The 20682-nt window shown below is 44.2% G+C and overlaps 1 protein-coding gene across 2 annotated transcripts in view; it reads left to right on the top strand.

Moving 5' to 3' along the window:
- The first annotated feature begins 1580 nt into the window (after positions 1–1580).
- The window catches only part of Nxph1 (neurexophilin 1), a 302681-nt gene continuing 283579 nt past the window's right edge, over positions 1581–20682 (top strand). The window contains exons 1-2 of one of the 2 annotated variants that reach the window (XM_085840821.1): positions 1581–2322; positions 3141–3304. In XM_085840821.1, coding sequence (XP_085696947.1) covers positions 3251–3304 — 54 coding nt within the window. In that variant the 5' untranslated portion in view covers positions 1581–2322; positions 3141–3250. The remainder of the gene's footprint in view (positions 2323–3140; positions 3305–20682) is intronic. The other variant, XM_021165241.3, reaches the window with a different exon arrangement.

Genomic DNA, 20682 nt, shown 5'->3' with positions numbered 1-20682 from the left:
ACTTGGGTGCAAGTGGCCATTATGTTTAAACTATGAATCTTAGAGGGTGAAACTAGTTAAAACATTGTCCATGTTTTCACTGTTCGGCAGCAGATATAGATGTTTCCATACTTCAATTTTTCTTCTTTAAGCTTTATGGAACATAAAAATTCTAATAAATGAAAAGATCCAAGTCAGCATTGACATCATGCTATGAATCCAAGTATATTAGTTTTAAAGAGTTTTCCAGAATCCTCATTAGAAAGCATGCTTCACTCCTACTCTGCCTCAATGAATTCCAAGTGATTACAGAGGCAGGGTACAACTTATGAAATTAGGAGAGTTTTCCTTTTAAAGAGCCAGTTCTAGTGGGAAGATAATACATTCCTCAAAGCATAGGAAACTCAGTGCTGAAGCGGGATCTAATTTGTAGCCTTTTGGAAAGATCGGATTCTCAATGGGCACCCTCTGGCTACTGCTCATGAGCCTGGGACTTTTGTTTGACTGTCACTGCTATGTTTGCTGGGTATCCTGGGCTCACTAAGGGAATTCAGCCAATGATTAACACGTCTAATATGCACACTGAGTCTGGGTCACAGAGACTGGAACAGAATCCACAGAGCCTGGGGTGTCCAAGAGGGTGGGGTGGGGTGGTGGAGAAACTCTAATGCTCATTAAAAATCCCAATTCTAATTTGGTGCTATGAACTCAGGCTCCTGAGGTATAGACTAACATCAGAACATTGTCCGTAGTGTGTATCTATCACTCAAGACCAGGCTCTGACTAATGGAGAGCGAAATAGCCAGCATTCGAGAAAGGCCTTTATTGCTGCCCACCCCTGCGGCCTGAAAGTGGGCATGTTAGAAGAGAGACCTAGTCTCAGTCTTCATGGAGCTGATCCCAAGCTTGAGTGTGGGAGAGGGTGAAGACCACAGGGAAAGAACCAGAGCTGCGGTTTGAGGGGGAATGGTGGGCGCTTGGGGAAGCATGGGCATATGGAGAGAATGGGTTTGGGAAAATATTTAAACATAAGTAAAAAGATGCAAGGGCACAGAAAAGACTTAGGGGAGAGAAGGAGAGAGGGAAGAGCAAGAGAGAAAGAGGAGAGAGGGACAGATAGAACACAGATAGAAAATTTTATCCCCTTTTCTTGTTTTGCCCAGCCCTCAGAGAAGAGTCCAGAGTCCAAGGTCGCACAGTCCTCTCTGCTGCCTCGCTCGCTGAATGGCTGGCAGTCCGCAGCATCCCCGCCTCTGGCCACCGCAGCCACAGGTTTACGGTTCCAGCAGCAGCGCCCCTCCCGAAGCCAACTGGAGCACCCTACTCTCTTCTGCACCCACCGTTGCCCCCGTGCACCTCCCTGCCTCACTCCTCGCCACTCCCCTGGCGGTCGCTCTCCTCCCAACGACCCCCTCCCCCCAGGGGGCGCTTTGGCCACCAGAGACGCAAGCAGGACTCATTCCTCCCTGAGGGCCAGGAGGCCCGCAGAGAGCCTGAGAGTGGAATCTATTTACACGCGGTATTAATTAGTCTTTGAGGAGTCGTTCACCCACGTGCCAATGTAATTGTTGGTGTCCCGGCTGTAGGCTCGACCAGCCGCGACCGGGAAGAGAAAACCCGCTCACTCGTGGCGGGGAGTTGAAACCGCGCTCTGTGGAGCGTCCCCCGGTGGCCGGGCAGGACCTCGGACAGCGCCCGCGACACCAATCCTTAGTCGCTTTGGGGCTTTCCAGTCTTGCTGGTAAAGCTGGGGCTGATTCCAGTGCTTGCAGCTTCCAAATTTTCGCCACCACACCCCTTCTGAAACTGGGACTCATCGCGCCTGTTGTGTGGCTTTCTTTTTCTTCCGAAAGGTTCGGGTCTTATCGCTCAAGTTCAAGTCCGGAGGACTTGCCCAGTCTCCTCCCCTTAAGTCATTCTCTATCCTCTGGCAACCGCGGAAATCCGGGAGTCCTAGGCTGCTGGTGTCAGTGCCAACACAGGCAGTCCGGGTCGGTCGGGTGCAGCAACCGGGCGCATTCGTCTCTCTCCCTCCCTTTCTTCCTTCCTCCGTCGTCTTCTCTACCTGCCCCTCCTTCTCTTGCCTCTTAAGTTTCCTGCACCGGGAATCCAACTGTGCCAAGCCTAGGCTCCCGCGGACCAATCCGGATCGCGACCCGGGCACTGGGACAACGACTCCGCCAAGGCTGGACGAGGCAGCTGGACCTGTCCTCGCCCGAGCATGGAGACGGAGCTCCGGGGAGGGCACGTCCCGGGCGCTGGAGACTCCAGGCCGTAGTAGCTCCTCCATGGAGCCTGTTCAGAGCGGTTCTTGCTCGCTGCATTTGCCTCCAGTCCTGTGCGGTATGTACCGGTCGCCTCCACCGTTCTTGGCAGGGACACGTTGGGGCAGGGTGGTGGTCATCACCAGGAAAGGGCAGCGGGGTGAAACTCTACTTGGGCATAAGGCATGTCTGATAGGTGACCCTCAGAGTCCCAGACAGGTTTCTACTGTAGAAGTTAGCAACTGGCTGCGCCCCTTCGTTCAAAAAAGTAGTGTTAAGGATGTGATTGTGGGTGTCTATCTGTATTTCAGGAGGTTCGAATGGGTAAACTGAGCCCCGCTTTCCTATATGCAAATTGCACCCCTCCCCCCCATTTCACGGGTACCTAATCCGGGTCAGTTCTACCTACCCTTTCCCTGCCCGCGCCCCCCTCGCTCAGTCTCTTGCTCGCTTGCTTTTGCTATCTCTCTCTGCTGCTGTGTACGTGTGTGAACCCTGCCAGGGCTGGCGAAGAACCAGCCGCCGCCTTTAGTCCCAGCCTCCCGCCTTCAAACACTAGGGCAGGTCTGGCTGCCAGAGACAGTTGGCCTTCTAACCAGCCTGTGAGCTGCTCTCTCTGTGCCTAACCCCTTCTGGCCTCCGCCGTTCCGGCGCTGGCTTCCCAGACGCGCCGGGCTCTGGGAACCCCCTGCCACCGCTCAAGCCCGCCCGCTCACCCGCCCGCCTGCGGACCGCACTCGCTTGTTTCTGGAGCTGGATTGGCTCGCTTTTCCAATCTTTGCGTCCCCCTTCCCAGCTTTTTGACTCCATCACTCCACACCAAGACCCCCTTTCCCCTCGCTTGATCGTCAGCCTTGTCCGCGTGGTCATGGGATGTCTAATTTCATTTGTATCTAGGCTGCTGAGAGCGCTCCCTGCTCTGTAAAGTGGATGTCAGGTGGATCTATGTTTTTGAAGGAACAAAGACTCAGCCAAGGCACCGCCAAGGAAGTTTGAGAGGAGGGAGGATGCAGGCTGCGTGCTGGTACGTTCTTCTCCTCCTGCAGCCCACCGTCTACTTGGTAAGTCGCGATCCGTCCGGCATCTTTGAGATACCTCCCTAGCCTGGAGGCCAAGCAACTGGGGTGAGAGGAGGGGGGTGCGGGAGGGCGAGGCCGCCAGTTCAGTGAGAGCTGAGTGTTCCCAGAGAGTGGAAGAACTTTGGGAAGCTTTGATTTGGATTCCTGCGAGAGTTTTTCAGGCTCTCATCCTCATTTTTTGCTCTATTTTCCGTCTCCCGGATCATGATTCTTAACAGCGACTAGTGTACAGGACCTTATAGGTCCAGAAACCAGGAGGTAGTCAGCGAGGATGCCTTGGGAGGAAGGGGAGAAGAAAAGTATTGGGAATCATGAAACTCTTAGCAGCACTTCTTCCCCCACCTAGTTTAAATGAAAGGGGGTGGAGGTGGGGTTGAAGAGCTGAACAGGAATCTACTCACTGCCCCCACTGCCCCAGCGCCCCCAGTTTGGGTTTGTGGCACATGAAGAAAGTGGAGGTAACTTCCTGAGACTTACAGGGGTGCAGCTGGCGTAAGTTTATCCGCCAGACACATAGCAAACGACCAGGCAGTTAGGTCAGAGATACACCTGCAAACAAAACCCTCCCGCTCCTTCCAAGGTCTAGTTGCCATCAAATAACAGAAGCATAGTCTCAGTGAGGGGTTTCTTTTTAGAGAATGGCAAGCCTTGTCACTAGGGGAGAGAATCTTGTCCTGTCCAGGTTCCTCCAGAATCAGTTTTCGGAGGTTTGGACTTGACACAATCTTTGAACCGACGCGGGGAGAATCGCTCTGTGTGGCTAGGGAGTTATGGGCATCGCCGTGAGCCTAGGAGAGTGTGATATTTTCTCCGCGTTTGATTTCTCAGAGGGCCAGGGACACTCGCGTTCTGCCGGCGAGGTTGAGCCTAGTGCTCCGAACTCCACAGCAGATTCCGGGCCACCGGAGTGCACCGAAAACTCAAGGTGTTCTGTGGAGGGGCGAAGAGCGCAGGCGCTGCGGTAGCAGCAGGAGTTTTCTAAACCGTCTGGATAAATGGGACTAAGAGTGGTGTTAGTGTCTTTCATTCCCAAGAGCTTCAGAATCCACCAGCCCCGATACTGTGCTATCCCTGCAAGTGGCCGTGTTTTTTGGTCTTAGCTCGGGCGTCTGCGATCGCGGGGCTGAGAGTTCTGTGAATCCGGTACATATGCGCGCGCGTGTGAGTACGTGTATTTACCCGGTTCCGGCTTCCGGCTGCATCTCAAGAACCCTCAGCGTTGCCAGTCTTTGCACCTTTATCGCCTGACTGTAGCAGAAGCAGACGCCAGAGGGCGCTGTGCATCAATGTCCTCGCCCACAGGACACCTTGGGGGTAAACAGGTGAAAGCCAGGGCAGCCAATCCAAAAGACAGCTTTTCTGACTGTCGCCGGTCCGTGCTTTCCCCGCTAGAATGCAGACGAATGCAAAAGGTGTCCTTCCTATTGCCCACCTTCGGTCATTATTGCTCTCACCTGTGTCCCGTAAACCCACTGACATTGAAGACCCGGAGTTGGAGGGCAGAAAGTTCCATCAAAGAAAACAAAGTCTTTTTTATTTATTATTTATTTTTTAAATTGGGTAAGGTGGGAGGGAGTGAAAAGAGTGAAAGTCTTAGGGGAGGAACACCTTTGATCCCCTTGATCCGTACAACAACCGTGCCCCTCCTCTCCCGCACACCTTATGATTAGAAATCTCTGGACTGTCTTATGTCCTTGGGCTGTGCTCACACACCCAAGGCCAGGGCTCTCAGCCATGGTCCAGTTTATTGCTTGAAGCGAGTATTTCGATAGTCTGGAAAATAATCTATCAAAAGCAGAAGTGAAATCAATACGTTGTGTTAAATTTTAAATGTGTTTGTTGGCAGTTAAACCGTTTTCCACTCATTACAACAACAGTGCTGGATTTATTCTAATGCGCCGGCATTCTCAACAACAAGCGCATTAATTCTCCTTTAATTGTAAACTGGGAGCATTTGAAAACCATTCAGTGTGCAAACTATGCTGATTCAATTACCGTTTAGTTACAGACTTCATTACCTGAATGCCTTTTGGCAATACAGAGAAAGGAGACAATTTTTCCAATTTCACTCAAAACAATACGAAATGTGAACAATAAAAAAGAGAAGGCGATTTAGAAGTCCATTCTTTTCTCTCCAATCTAAAGTTGTTTTGTGTGTCGGGGATTAGAAACCACACACACCACAAAAACAAAAGACTGGTGGCTGTGGCCCAAGACGATCTTTCAGGGATTGCAACCCCATAGCTATTTGCCAGGAAAATTCCAGGCTGTTTTCCTGGAGGAGGAAGCTGACTTTTACCATAAAAATGGGTTCCAAAGGATGAATTGGGCACTTCATGTTAGGGGGGATTTAGGTAAATGAAGAAGTAGGGAGTCTTAATTAAAACTCTGAAGCAATGATCAGAAGAAAACACCCCCTCCCCCACAGAGAGAGAGAGAGAAAGAGAGAGAGAGAGAGAGAGAGAGAGAGAGAGAGAGAGCACTTCTTTTTGTGAGTTCCATCAAGCACCAGCTACATACAGCATGAGAACCAAGTATTCATCGTGACTGAATCCGGGGACATTTCAACCCTTTGCTACAGACAGATGCATACAGGTTAGCTACTGCAGCTTCAAGTTAAACCCCAAGAAGGCAAGGTAGCAGAAAACCAGAGACCAAACAAAACAAAAACCCCAAATTAAAGCAAACCCCAAACCATTACTTTATTATTTTTTTCCTTGAGCTATCATGAGCCCGGGAGGAGTTAATAAGTAAGTCTTTGCTTTTGTGAATTACCCCATCAGTTAAATGACTCAACACACTGTGGCTTGCTTCCTAGCTAATGTTTCCAGTACACCCTTCCTTTATGGGTAGGGGATCCCAGCTACATTTCCCAAGGAGTAATTCCCACATGTTGAGCAAGTCTTGTTTAGTTATTCCTATACAGACGTATTTTATGTTCCTGCTTATAGAACATGAGTTTAAGTGTTTCTGAATTCTGAGAGTCATTCTTATGAGGGACAAGCCTCTGTTTGGCACCAGTGCTCCAGACCCCACAGCCAGCATGTGGGTAAATGTTCACAGTGTGTTTCTTGGCCCAAAGGTTTCTGAATGTCTGTCTTAAGTTGAGGGTTTTAATTTACTGTGTGTTTATTTCGTGTTTATTGAGAGATGGGTCTATCTTGTCTCATACCAGAAGCACGCTCTCTCTCTCTCTCTCTCTCTCTCTCTCTCTCTCTCTCTCTCTCTCTCTCTCTCTTGCAAGGGGGATCTGAAAACAAGCATGCCTGCAGGTATAGCATCTGAAAACCACTATCTTGAATTCTCAAGTTTCACCACTGGGCAAACTCTAAATATAAACAAACAAACAAACAACAAATGAGGCAGGAAACCATGCTTATAAATAAATGTAAGGAAAGCTGTTGTTTACTAAATGTTGTGTATTTCAGATCTAACCATCTGAATAGCAGGAGGAAATCTTTGGTATGACTTGTTATCTTTATTAAAGTCCTGCAGTCTTTAGTCTCCTTTCTTTATTCTCTGGACTGATTCCAGGATATTTTAAATATGAGATAATGAGATAAAGAGACTATAGCTGTTAAGTCAAATTAAAGTGCACACTAGGTAAAGTGGACAAATATGGCTTCTTATTTTGTTTTTGTTTTGTTTTTTTAAGAAAATGGGGCATAAGGGCTAGAAACTTGATTTATAAGCTGAAGACCACACCAGGGAAAAGGTTCTCCCAGGAGAGAATGTGACAACTCAAAGAGTGAAGTGGATTTGATGGCACTCCTGCACACACAAAGAAAAGTTATTCAGAAATAGAGTCCAGAGAATCTGACAAAGGAAAGATACTGTTAGCGGAATCATTTGTACATTCATAGCACTATCCTAATGGAGAGGTACCTTCAGTGTTGTTAGGAGTTACAATAGCTAATAACTTGGTTGTTTTCTTAGTCAAAATAGGCAATAATTGAAAATCTTTTCCAAATCTTTGGACACAGTGTTTTAGCTCATACCTATACTGCCCAAATTGTTACCAGGTAAAACACCAGGTGAATTTAACTCACCATGAAGATGGTAGTTAGGGGAATAGGAAGGCCAAAGGAAAAACAGGAGAGCAGGCACTCAGACTAGGTCTATATACTTCCTGTCCTTTAGAGACTAAGGTAGCTGCTCACTGAAAGCTTTAATCAACTTGAAATTATTTCTTATAGTAGATAAAGATAGCTACCCAGTCACAACCAGCAGTGTTTTCTGTTAAAGCTTGGTCTTAGAGGCAGCATAAAAAATTTCTCCTTAGGCCGAATTTCCTCTTTGTGCCCCAGAGCACAGGGCCAGGTACAGGATTAAGCTCAGATAGTTTGAGAACCCTGTGCCTTAGCAGCTCATCATGGGGTATTGTCAGTCCCAGTGTGCATTTTGGGCCTCGTCAGGACAGGGAGAGGGCCTTTTCTCCTTCCAGGTTCTTTCCCAAAAGGCTCAATCCTACCTTAGCCAGGAAAGCAGCTCTAGGAAGTGTGAGAAGCATTGGGCAGTTCACCCTTTTGTCCCATTTACAGGAGTATTATCATGGCCTTGGACCTTCTAGTGTGAGCTCCCACGACACTGCCTTCTGCATTGGGGCAGGAGGGAGAAAAAACCAGAAATTCACCAACTCTGTTGCTGGTATTTTCCCAGAAACCTATTAAATTTGTGGCTTCTTTTGTGTGAGGCTGATTTCTATTTGGCTTTAAATTGTTGATGGCTATTTTCCCTTTAATGAAAGTGTTGTCTGGGTGAAAAATATATCCGGTGGAAGGGAAATTGGTTGATTTTTTTTGAGACAGGTGCCCAATGTCCTACTTTTCTATCCTAGGGAAGATTTTCTGCAGACTACAGAAATTGACAGCATTGTCCTGGTAATAACCGACGTCGACAATATTTTCAAAAGGGCATTTGAGTGATGAAAGCATATGGATATTGCTTTTTCAAATAAGCAATTCTCTGTCCTGGGTTTCTTTGATTTTATAAGGGGTGGAGAATGGAGTTGGGAGCATCAAAGGAGAAAAGTCCACATCCTGGCAAAGAGATGCCTGCTTCCTGTTCTCCCTGTCCTCAAGTACTGAAGCGATTGCCGCCTTTAGGCTGGAGTTCCGGAGATCCTAACAGCCAGCCAGTGAAGTTCCCCAGTGTTGGTGTTAAGAGTCAAAGGGGAATGAGAGGAAGGAGCAGTATGACGCATGCCTTCCTTTTCTCTGCCCTTAGAGCAGGCCAGTGCAAGCTCGGCAAGTTTGCCGGTTTTCATTTTCAAACATCAGGCTAGAAAGTACGCCTTCCTTCCTTCCTTCTTTCCTTCCTTCTCTCCTCCTCCTCCTCCTCCTCCTCCTCCTCCTCCTCCTCCTCCTCCTCCTCCTCCTCCTCCTTCTCTCTCTCTCTCTCTTTCTCTCTCTCTCTCTGACAGAAAATGTCTAGCTTTGAATCGGTTCAAGAAAGTCCCCCCCCCCCCCCGGACAATTCTGTCCTCTTGGAGCTTCACTCATTTTAAAGACCTAACAGTTGTCACCATTTTAATTAAAGGGAGGCAAGCAAGGCTGCTAGCCGGCGCCGTCGGGTCAGCGGCTTCTAGAGCCGCGGAGTCTCAAGGTGGGTCCCGCTGTAGCCTCCCGCTGCCTTCTCCGGGTCACCATTCTTCCGGGCCCGCCTCAAGTTTGCTGGAAGTTGCGGTCTTGATTTATCTGCTAGTTAAGTTCGAGATCAGCTCTTTTTCACTGTGTCAGCACTAACCCCTCCCGGAGCTTGGTAAACACACCGCGCTCATTTTTCTGCTGCAGATTGGCATGTTGACGACTCTGCTTGAAGGAATGTGACAATAAAGTGGGAAACCAAAGCTTGGCAAGCACTTAATCAAGGATAAAAAGGTTCCGCTGTAAGGATGTCACTCAATTTATTGTGAAAGTCGAATGAATTACGTTTAATGAAAGTGCTCCCCAGATGAATATTACCAGCAATTTCCTGAGTTGGCTCTGTCAGTTTGAGATGAGGAAATGCCAACCCAGATCAGAAAAGAGCGCCTGTCTCAATTACTATGCAAGCTTTCCAAGAGCGGCTTTTTATTGAGATGATATGTGTTGGCGGCTTCTTCGTCCCCCTCGCGCGCGCCTAAGAACATGTTTGTTTATTTTCCAACTTTGTCGTCTGCCCTCCCGTCACCGACTGTTGTTTAAACTTCTGATGAGAGCGCTGCTTCTCCGCCGCCAGCTGCAAACCTAATCACCTACTGTGTAAACAGCTTTTCCTAGTGCACCTTACTATAGAGGTGAGAGCTGGCGTGTGTGTGTGTGTGTGTGTGTGTGTGTGTGTTTGGGGGATATACAGAGGGAGTTCCTTGTTGGGTTGGGCTGCCCTTTATCGGAGAACCCCACCCCCTGCCATCTCATCTTGAGGGTGGAAATGCGGGCCGGGCGATTAAACTGCGAGCTGAGAGGGGTCCCTGGAGTAGTGAGAGGGCAGCAGGAGCCCCTCAAGCCGAGCACTAGAAAAGCTTAGCTCACACTTCCTTTAAATGAATGAGGGTATTTTACTGGCTCAAGCAGGAAATGGGATGGGAGTGAAGTGGGGGTGGGGATTCATAGGCCCAGGCGGTGCGCATTGCCTCATCTGCATGAGAATGGAGAACCGGGAGGCTTTTCTTGTTCTGTTTCTTTCTCCCACAAAGTGACAAATTGTTGCTTGGAAGAGCCAAGTGTTTCCTTAGAAACTGGCCGCCGAGGGGCTACGCGCGTCCCTGAGAACCTGCCACCAGCCGGGCCTCACCCACATTACCCCGGCGCCCTCATAGAAGCCGGGCAGCTGCCAAGGGCTCGAAACAAGGCCAAGTACCCTGATCCAGATAGAGGGACCGCTCTCACCTCACACACCAGATGTCAAGTCCTAGATCCCCTCCCCCCATTGATTTGGAAAACCATTTCAGTCATCTTTGTAAGAAACTTTCTTCGACGTAGTAGTCTTCATCCCCTTCACTCTGCAACTCACTCCTCGACCCAAAGCTGCAACATCCAGGCTGGGAAGGTTGCCGGCCCAAATCCTTCTCACTTACGCATTTCATTGTCTACCTTTTGCCTCCTGTGATCAGGAGAAATCCCAGCAGGTCTTATAAAAATAAGGTTGCAATGCTCTTGCCTTTGAACCTCATGCCATCGCACCAAAACAGTGCTTCTGGGGAACTTTTGGTCTCCTTCACCGACCTTCAGTACTCCTGGAGATGCAGGCTGGCCAGCGGCGGTCCTCCGTGGAGAAGCTCTGAAGTAGACTGGGACCTGAATCTGCCGAGTGATCTGAGGCCTGGAGAGAGATCTTCAGCACCACGGCCAGTGCCCCAAGCTCCGCCCCGCCTGGGGCGCAGGGCCTTCCCGCAGTCCTTAAAGTCGAGTTAGGATGCTCGCTGTCTGCAGACCTCTCTAACCACCCTGGTACGATTTTAAGAACCCACTTTCCCCTGCCAGTCATCTAGGAACACCAAGCTCCAGTCGCTAGGTCCCCAATGTGTGTGTTCTGTGGTCAGAACCTCTGATTTACAACCTCCTCCTCGGACTCCATCTAGGGTTGGGGCATCACGTGATTATCAGTTTATTGGGGCGGGGGCGGGGCACGAGAGAATCCTCCTTTCTCTCACTTTTTCTGTTTATTAAGTCTATTTTTCTCCCAATCAGAAACATGTATCACGTAACGTGCAGATAGAAGACTCTTTAGGAATGTGGGAATGTGTAAGACACAAACGGGGAAACCGAGGCACGGAGAGGGAAACTGCCTTTCTGTTCTCAGGAAAAAAAAAAATCACTTGGGCAAAGCTATATTGGCCCCGTCACTCTCACTGAGAAGTGACTTGAACTATACAAACACCGTGCTGGATCATGCGCCTTTAAAATGTTGAGCTCTGAGGTGGGAGAAAGTGGGGGAGGGGCGCAGAAGAGTCCTAATTATTATGAATTTCTAAAGGATAGTAATTATTCACGGGGAACAGGACAAACCACTGCCTGGGCAAGGGAATCGATATATTTGGTATCGAAAGTGCCTGGCTCGCCTTTAATGCAGACGAATGGGGATATAGCCTCATTATTTTTCGTGGTTAGGTTCGCTGGCGTGAGGCCTGATGCAGCGTGGAATCTATCATCATTAGATCCGGGATGCGGCAGGGGAGTTCCTTTATATTTAACAAACAACAACAATAACCGACTCCTCCCTCAAAAATACCCCACCTCGCATCCCCACACAAGAAGCCCCCCTCCCCCCTTTACACTCCCATACTCCCCACGGACTTCTCTGTACACTCTATAGCTGACACTGCAGTCACTTAAAGTGTTCGCAGCGCAGTCTCTGCTCAACAGCGGCCACACAGCTGACACAATCCAGAAATAAACTGAATAGTACCGGGTGCTGGCGCTAGGGGTTGTCTGTGTCAAAGGCTAAGGTTGGCTTGGAAGTTGTCTGATTCTTTTGCCTTAGCTGAGTCAATCCTTTCAAGACAGCAGATTCCTAATTCCCCGCAGTATTAAAGGAGCAGGCAGCGCACCATAACCTGCAGGAGAAGTTAGCTTGCAGAAAGATGAGATCCAGAGAAAGAAAAGAGAGGGAAGATTTCAGCATAATGTCTGCAAGGTTTTGAGATAGGCAATTTGCAACTAGGATCCTCTGTGAAATTCTGTCCTTTTGCCTGTAGGCCAGTCTTTCATAATTCCCCAAGACCCAACTAGGAAAGGGCCCAACCCCACCCAGTGAACTACCCAGGGCCTTGCCCACTGGACTAAAAGTGTTCCTTTTTCTTTCTTTAGTCTTACCTCCTTGGCACAGTCCCTGTGAGTGGCTTCAGGATGAAACTTTTATTGGCACACGACAGTTCCCTGAAACTTTTTAGTTTCTTTGGTTAACTGAGGCGTACCTGTTAGTTTGTGAGTCCTGGTCTTCATATATCAGGTCCCAATGATTGCACAGATAACACACATGGACTTAAGAAAACCTAACTCTTCCTTTGCTACAGTAAAATTGTTCTACCCATAAGGAGAAAGAACATGATCATCGTCGTCGACATCATCATCATCAACACCCCCCCCACCAAAAAAAAAAAAAACCTGTGGATTTCCAGGCATTAGACTAAAAACATCTGATTGCTCCCATTCAACCTTGTTTTCCTTGAAGCACAACCATTCATGGTGTAGATGGCTACCGAGGTGCTTTTATTTCCTTGCTCTTAGAGACAGCCAGTCAACACTACACCAGGGCTGTATGACATAATGTATGACAGAATGGCTGTATGACATTTTCTCTCACCACCTTCATTTTTAGAGGCTTTATAATTAAACTCTGTGAGATATATGAGACATACATCCAGTGGAGAGCCTTTTTATTTATATTTATGTAGCATGCTGAGAAGGAACATTAAAGAAGTGCTTATATGGAAGTAATAAGCTTGCTTTGATATGAGCAGAAATGTCCTTTTAATTTACTTTTATTCAAGACTAGAGGAAGCATCGCTGTGAGACCAGACCCCATAGTCATGCCTCTTTACAGAGAGGTCCCATTAACATGAGAAAGACTTGTACTAGCAACACTAAGTTACATGAACAGCCAGCCAGCTTTGTACTTACTAGAGTAAGTAGGCAGCTGATGTAGGCAGCTGAACAGAAAGAGTGAGCTGGACTGGGCCCTACACACTTCTGCCTCTCGTAAAAGGTACAGACTCACACAGACTTTAACAGGGCCTCACAGAGACAGCACGGAGATGATTCACCATGTAAACTGGTTGAATTTTAATATAATCGACAGTCACAGGCTAAAATGCAGAGGTACCGATTTCCCTGTCCAAGAGGTTATTGTCAGAAAACTTTAGGTAGAAAAGCTCAGAGGAGTTTTTTGGTCTTGAAGATTCCTTTTCTTTACAGAGTAAACACAGACATGTACATGGAACATACAAGAGTTTGGTAGGTTTGTGTTTTTAAATATCTACTTCTTTGACAAAGTCTATGTGGGACAATTTTTTTCCCTCATAAGTTCTTGTCTTTAAATGTTAAGGTTGCATTTTCCAGCATGTTTTCTTTAATACCGGTCTGTAGTTTCATCTATAGCATGAAGATGCTGTTGGTTGAGAGAAACCAGTGGAGTGATGACTGCCAAGTCAGTCACATATGTATACCGCAGTTGGACTTTGGAAGACGATTCCTCTCTTTGTAACCTTGTAGCTGGGTATTATTAGAGACCCACAGGTATATAAAATAGCTTATATAAAATTAATGGACTGCTTTACATTCACAGCCTCCTACTTGTGAAGCCCTTGTAAAATATTGCACCTGTTTAAAAGAGGAAGATTATAAAGTCAAGTTTGCTGTGCGATCGATAGTCGTAAACGGTTCAGCGAAATATCTGATTGTTTTGAGAGAGTTCGACAATGTGATGGAAATTTTATTGTCCGTTTTTGTGCACTGATGTGCTAATCATAAGGCTGTCCCTTCTTTTATGGACTTGACTCATTTTGAAACTGATTGTTAAGGATTCAAGGTAACATCTAAGGACATAATAAACATTTTTAGGACAGATCTATTGTCTTTCCAGATTAGAAAGAAATCCACAGGTCATAGGAGGTCACAGATGAGTAAAAAACAAAAACAAAAACCACTCAAACTGCATTTTACTCTTTTATCTAAAATTTTCAATAGCATATTTATGGAAATTGTGCCTGTTGATTTTTATGTGTATTTCTGAATAAGCAAATGGATGGTCAGATGTTTTTGTTTCAGCACCAAACTTCATAAAACATTTTCTAAATGCAGTTTTTTTTTAAAGAAATCTTTTCTTATTCAGGCAATATTTGGAAAAATTTCAGCTCCTCATTCTTTTCTTCCTTCAAACAAATGTAAAACTACTCTTTCTCACATGTTCTGTGACTTGCTTTGTAGACATTTATGCAGTGCCATAAGCCCCCATGTGTGACCTTCTTTTGTTCTTTGTTCTGCATTTTCATTGAGGGAGGAACCACTGAGAACTATGCTTGGCCAAGGCCATGGGGACATTTTCACACTGTTTCCTTTTCTATTCCTCTCTCTTGTTAGCTAGAATCATTTTTGTATCCCTGGCAGAACTGTTCACTGCATCAGGTTCTCTAAATTAATAACGAAACATCCTGACTTAACTAACAGGTGGGTTGATGGTGAACGTTGCCTAGGATTTGATAGGAAACTAAAATGAATGAACTGCACTCTATGAAGCTCATTCTCCTTCCAGCTTAAGAAATTTCAGTGAAAATGTCACTATTAATCTAAATTTAATTTTCAAGCTTATTGGCATACTCGTGTAATTTACTGTTGGGCAGCTGGGTTTATAATAGGGTGGGACATGACCTCTGCAACTCAAATTGTGAAATACTCTCAGTCAAATCTTCAATTTGTGGATAATGTCTTGTATCGCGGTGGAGTTATTTATTGTTTTCCAGAATTAAATGCAGAGAAAAATGCAAGCTACTGTTTATGAAGAGAAGTTGTTCGTAGCTTGTACTGACTACTATTTCTTTGGTCTTGATGTGAGATGAAATTGCTATTGAAGAACTTGAAGAACATAACACAGGTTTTACTCTTTTCACAAGAAATATTTAATTGACTGATGAGCACCTCATTTAGGTTTCCAACCTTATTTCTTTTAGCTTAACAAGGCAGAGTTGAGAAGAGCCTTACCAAACAGGCCAGCATGGTTTCTAGCCATTATCAAAGCCACACAGAGCTGCTGTTAGCATCCAATGGGCTGAGTACTCACTTTTCTATCTGTGGCTCCCGAAAAACTTTTCTGTAGAGAGGAACACAAAAAGAAAACATAAAGGAGAAGCATGAAAAGGAAATGATTTGGCCCTAGACACTGAATCCCACCTTGGATTCTTAAGTGAAATCCCTCACAGTTAGAATCGGTCTGCATAATGTGAGGCCAGATCCATTCATGAAGGATGAGAGATGTCTCCACCACCATTTCTCATGAGAAAATGGTGAAAAGAGTTGGGGTGGGTGGGTTAAAGATGAACCCACATCTCTTAAGATGAATGATACTCCCTCAAAAGACACCATACCATGTGACTGCTGAGCGGTTACCCATAAGGAGTTCATAGTGAAATGGAATCAGGAGAGGAGAAATTAGATAACTTTAACCCTTTCCCACAAGAGGGAGAAAATAGGACCGAGTTTGGCCATACCAGAATCTCTTCTCTTCTTCAGCTCCTTTCTTGAAAATTTTAAAGGATGCTAAATTCAGAAAGCCTTGTGTGTGTGTGTGTGTGTGTGTGTGTGTGTGTGTGTGTGTGTATGTGAGACATGAGAGGAAGATAATGCCTTTTTTCTCTTGAATTCTATAACCTCTATAAGCAAATCTCCCTTTTCAGATCCCCCCTCAGCTTCTGCATCTCTGATATGTGACTAATGTACTCCTCTTGCACAACAGAGTTATTGTTGGGGAGTCACTGAGCTAGTGCGATAAGGAGCTTAGAAGGATGGGTAGAGTACAAAGATGATGCGAATGAGTAAAGACATTGCTACTCTTAACAAAGAAAGGTTTCTGGGACAGCCTTCCAGGTAGTGCCTGCAGAGTCCCTGGAGTGGTGACACACAAGGGTTAATTGATGGCTACCCTTTTCTTTGTTTAGTTTTTCTAGTAGTTGATTGCTGTATAGCCACCCATTGCTTCCCAAAACTTAAATTTATTTAGTGTTGATTGCATACATTGTGACGAAAAGGAGGAGAAGGAGATCCATTTTATTTCTATTGGTCAGATGTGTATGGAAATGGAAGAGATCACAGGCAGAGTCAATGAACAGTCTGCTTAATCCTGAGAAGGAATCTTGTGATTTTTCAATGTCAGTCACAAATACTAAGAGCTGGTGCTGAGGTATAATTTTGGGGCAGTTAATTTGTGATGAGTGGCTGCTTTTAGTTCAGTTTTTAACACTTGAAATTCTTTTAAGATTTGTGTAGAGTTGCAATAAAAACTAAAAGCTTAGTGGGTTTTAAGATTCCAGCGTCTATGTCCAGGTGGAGTCTCACCTTTGAAATTCGTTTTAGGTGACCGCCTGAGTGATCTCGTGAAAGGCATAAGGGAAAGGCATTGGAACTTCCTAAATGTGTGCACACATGAATTTAATAGATGGAGGCCTCACTGTCCTTATCACATGCTGCCCCAAACGTCTACTAGCCACCACATACATCTTTCACAAACACTGGACTGGGTCCAAGAGGAGATTTTTCTTTCCCTTTAAATTTTAATATAAACACTTGTTGTATGTTTTAGATTTACAAGACAGTAGGGAGGCTGTAGAAATAATAGCCAAGAGATAAAATGTTTCATTTTCCTTGGTCACTAGAACCACGTTCTTGTACATGCTGGGCAAGTATACAATCTCTTAAAAATGCTATGAGATGGTACTAGCTAGATCCTATTACTATCATTAATATCACCATGTTCTTATGTCCATCTTGGCAATCTTCATAGTTCATCATTTTATATATGAGGAAATAAATGAAACATTGAAGGTATAATTGGTGAAAGACAACAAAATTTCATCTCAGGTGGTCTGATATTTGAGTCAAAGCTTTTAGTTACCGTATTATATTATGTCTGTTTGGGTGTTGATCTTTATATATATATCCATGTGCATTTATATATACACATACCATTGTGTGTCAGGAATATGAGTCTAATGAAAATAAAAAGCACATTTTCTTTAGCCTTCCTTCAGGAAGATCTTGCCCAAGTAACTGGTGTATGTGTATAATTTCAAGTGTTACTCCTGTAGTTCAGTAGTTTTATTAGATGTGGCATCTCTATCAACGTAAGATTGGCACTGATAATTGTCTTTACCCTCGGATGAGTGTGTGAGAGGCATAAGACTTTTAGGAAGTCTGCATCTATTGGCCTGTACAATATGAAAAATGATCATTGAGTCTCAGGGTAAAGCAATGAGTTAGATCAGGGCACTGGGTCACAGTTGTCTGTGGTGAAGTTGAAAATGATCCATAACATCTGTATCTGTCTTAACAAATGACACACATGCTTTTTTGAATTCCTTGCTGTGTCTGCACAGGTCGAAGTGGGGGGAGAGGGGAAGAGGAGTGGTTTGCCTATGAGGGGATACGGGGATACCACATGTCTGACACAGAACCTATAGTTTTCCTGGGATGTTTATTTTAAAGGGTTTTGTCTGGTAACAGACTGATCACACACAGAGATGGAAATCCACAGCCTTCTACCAATTTCTGTAGACAGATATAAACCAAGAGATTTAAAATAATACATCTGCTTAGCTTTTAAAATATGTGATAGTAAAGAAGAGTCCCAGATGGTTTATTTCAATACAGGTATTTTCGTTACATTCTCTTTGTGTGGTTTTAAATGAAGGTAGCAAAACTCCCACAAAATATTTTATAGAATTATGAGGTTTATATAGAGTCTAGGACTCTTTCTATTTACTAAGAATAAAAGTAGGTTCAAGATTTTCCTGGCCGATGTGGAAATTCTTTGGCAGGAGATGATGGGAAAGAGTCTGTTTCATTTCAGCCTTGTGTTACATTTGACCTTGGGAGAGCTTACTTGTGCCTTGGGGCAAAAAATTAAATGTTCCATTTTGTAGCAGTATCATCTTTCACCTTTATGTGGATTTAAAAATGTAAATAAAATTGCTTTCTGTAAATGGTACCCATGAAGGTCATGTTCATATTCTCTGCAAGAATTCAAAATGCCATTTGAGCCATCATTGGCTCAGTGGATACTAATATGTTCTATTAGTTTCTAGTAATCTACTTTTTAAGCATTTTATGGCCCTATATTTTCATGCCTAGTTCCTAGTTTGTGAAATAAGAAATCAGAAATAAATGCTTTAGCACTTCATTGTCGACTTTTTTATAGAATGTGTGCTCTCAACTCTGAACTTTTAAAAATGCCAAACCTTCCCAGAATACATTTCCTTAGTCATTAAAATGGCCTGGATGGAAATCGGCAATAAGAGAAGATGCTCTTGAAAGTGTGTGTGTGTGTGTGTGTGTGTGTGTGTGATCTTTCCATTTCAAGTTATCATCTGTGTTTTTTTTTTTTCCGTGTGTATTATTCTCCAGAAAATAAGGTTCAGAATCCTTAGCAGCAGCCAATGGATTTGGAAAGTAAATTAATTGCTGCATTCTTTGAGAGAAGAAGGGGTTTGAATTCTTTTCCTTGCAATTTGGATAATAAGACCCTGATACATCCTTGTATTTAATTGTCATGATTTTGATTGTTAATGACATTTGATTGCTTCTTCTGGAGGCACCTGTCAGCCATTTCTGAAGCACAGATGTCTTTATCAGCATCAGGAGGAATTTCTTTCCCTTACTGACCTTGAGATACACAGCTAATTTGGGGAAGATGAGCAAGTTTTCTGTCTGTCTTTGAGAGCTTATTTTGCTTATTGAACAATGATTTGAGATCACTCTTTTTCAAAGCTTCTAGGTTATTATTCTTTTACTGTGAAGAGCATTGATTCCCTCTGAGTAGATGTGTGAGGATTCTTCAGTGACCAAAGTGTTCTGGCTTTTATGATAAAATATATGAACTTATATATAAATAATACAACGTTCACATGCACAACTGAGACAGGTGCATACTGAGTTTTCAGGAAATGATTGTGACAACTGAAGAATGTTCTGTAGGTAAAGTGAGTATTCACATTCAAGTGAATCCTTCTGCACTGGGCTTCAAGGTCCTAAGGAACTTGCTCAGAATCTACCGCTATGGCATTCCTCTTGGAAAACAGCCTACACTCCTCTTTTTAAAAATCTTGTAAATTTTTAAATGAGAATTGGGTATTAGAGTTAGTCATGGGAAAGGACAGTATGAGAAGACTGAGTGATTAGCCACTCACTGGTGTTGGAGGATGTGACAGTTTATGGAAGTGAATGTAGGATTCAGAAAATGATCTTTGTCAGCACTTCTCCAGAAAAAAGATACACAGAAAAATGCTCATTCTAACCAGGACACTGTTTTGATAATAACCTTTCCTTTATAAAGAATCTTTGAAACACTAAAGAATTTTGCTTTGTAAAGTGATGACTCAGAAGATTCTATTTAGACATGAAAGTGTGTGTGTGTGTGTGTGTGTGTGTGTGTGTGTGTATATGTGTGTGTGTGATTGTATGTTTAGATATAAGTAAAAAATTCTTTATGTTAGCTCTGGAAGAACTCAAGGTAGAATCAAAGGCTCATTTTTTCCAGATTTTGTCTTCTGACCTTAGAATGTTCCATGTACATCATCACAGTTGCTTTTCTGTATCCCAGATTTGTAGGTGACAATGGTGTACAGCTTTCTGTTATAGTCTTTCTGTTAATAAGTTATTACTGATGAAACTCCAGGTAAACAGCTACACCTGAAGCCCTATTGAATATTATTTCTCTTCTCATTTTTATCAATACTTCAAAGAGATAGTTTTCCTTTAATTTCATAATGTACTTTTTTTCTTAAGATAGCATCTTGCTATGTAGCACCAGCTATGCTGAAAGCTCACTAGACCAGGGTAGCCTTCAGCCTGCATCCTTCTGCCTCAGTCTCTGGAACACTGGCATTATAGGTGTGTGTCATTTTTAGTCTTTCCAGCATATTGACATATTCCCCTTTAGAGTTCCTGAAGGCCTTAACACTAAGAATGTGAATGTGTCGTGCTGACTTAATGAGTTATTTGTTCCCACTGGAACTCAGTAGTTGGCATCATGTAGCTATCTCTTGATTTCTTCAACATTTCTTCTGATAATTGATTCATGGCAAAAAATTCTGAAGATTTGGGGGCAGGATATCTTGGTTATGGGGACTGAAGGTAGAATCTCTTCACAATTTCTCTTGTTTTAAAATGATATTTCAAAAAAATTAACTGGCTTGCCCTTTTTTGGTAGGAAGCATCAGGACAGATAACGGTTCCTTAAGTTCAGGAAAGGAGTGTGCTGCCTAATTTGCTTTTTTGGAAATATCTTGTTGGGAATTGTACCCTAGGCTTCTGATTTGTGCAGACTTCTGGCAAGAACACATCTAATGTAACTCACCAGAATTTTTTTTTAAATTAAAATGAACTCAAAGATAGAAAGCATCTCATTTCTCTTCAAAGATGCTTTATTATTGAGTTAGGAGATGTGAGGGAAAGGACAAGGGAGAGACAACAGAGGGAGAGAAAGGGGGGGGGGCTGACCCAGTATTTAGACTGCATTTTCTATATTTAGAAACTATGATTAGAGCGTCATTACTCTTTTCAGCCAGCTAAACAGTTGACATGAACTCCTACCTTTTAGTAGTCAACGTCTGAAAAGCGTTCTGAAATTTTAATTAGCAGAAGAGAGGCAAACAAACAAAACAAACAGCAGCA

Source organism: Mus caroli, unplaced genomic scaffold (genome assembly GCF_978045245.1).
Source record: "Mus caroli unplaced genomic scaffold, Mus_caroli_1 scaffold_7, whole genome shotgun sequence".
Taxonomy (NCBI): Eukaryota; Metazoa; Chordata; class Mammalia; order Rodentia; family Muridae; genus Mus; species Mus caroli.
This window is presented reverse-complemented; position numbering and strand designations above follow the sequence as displayed.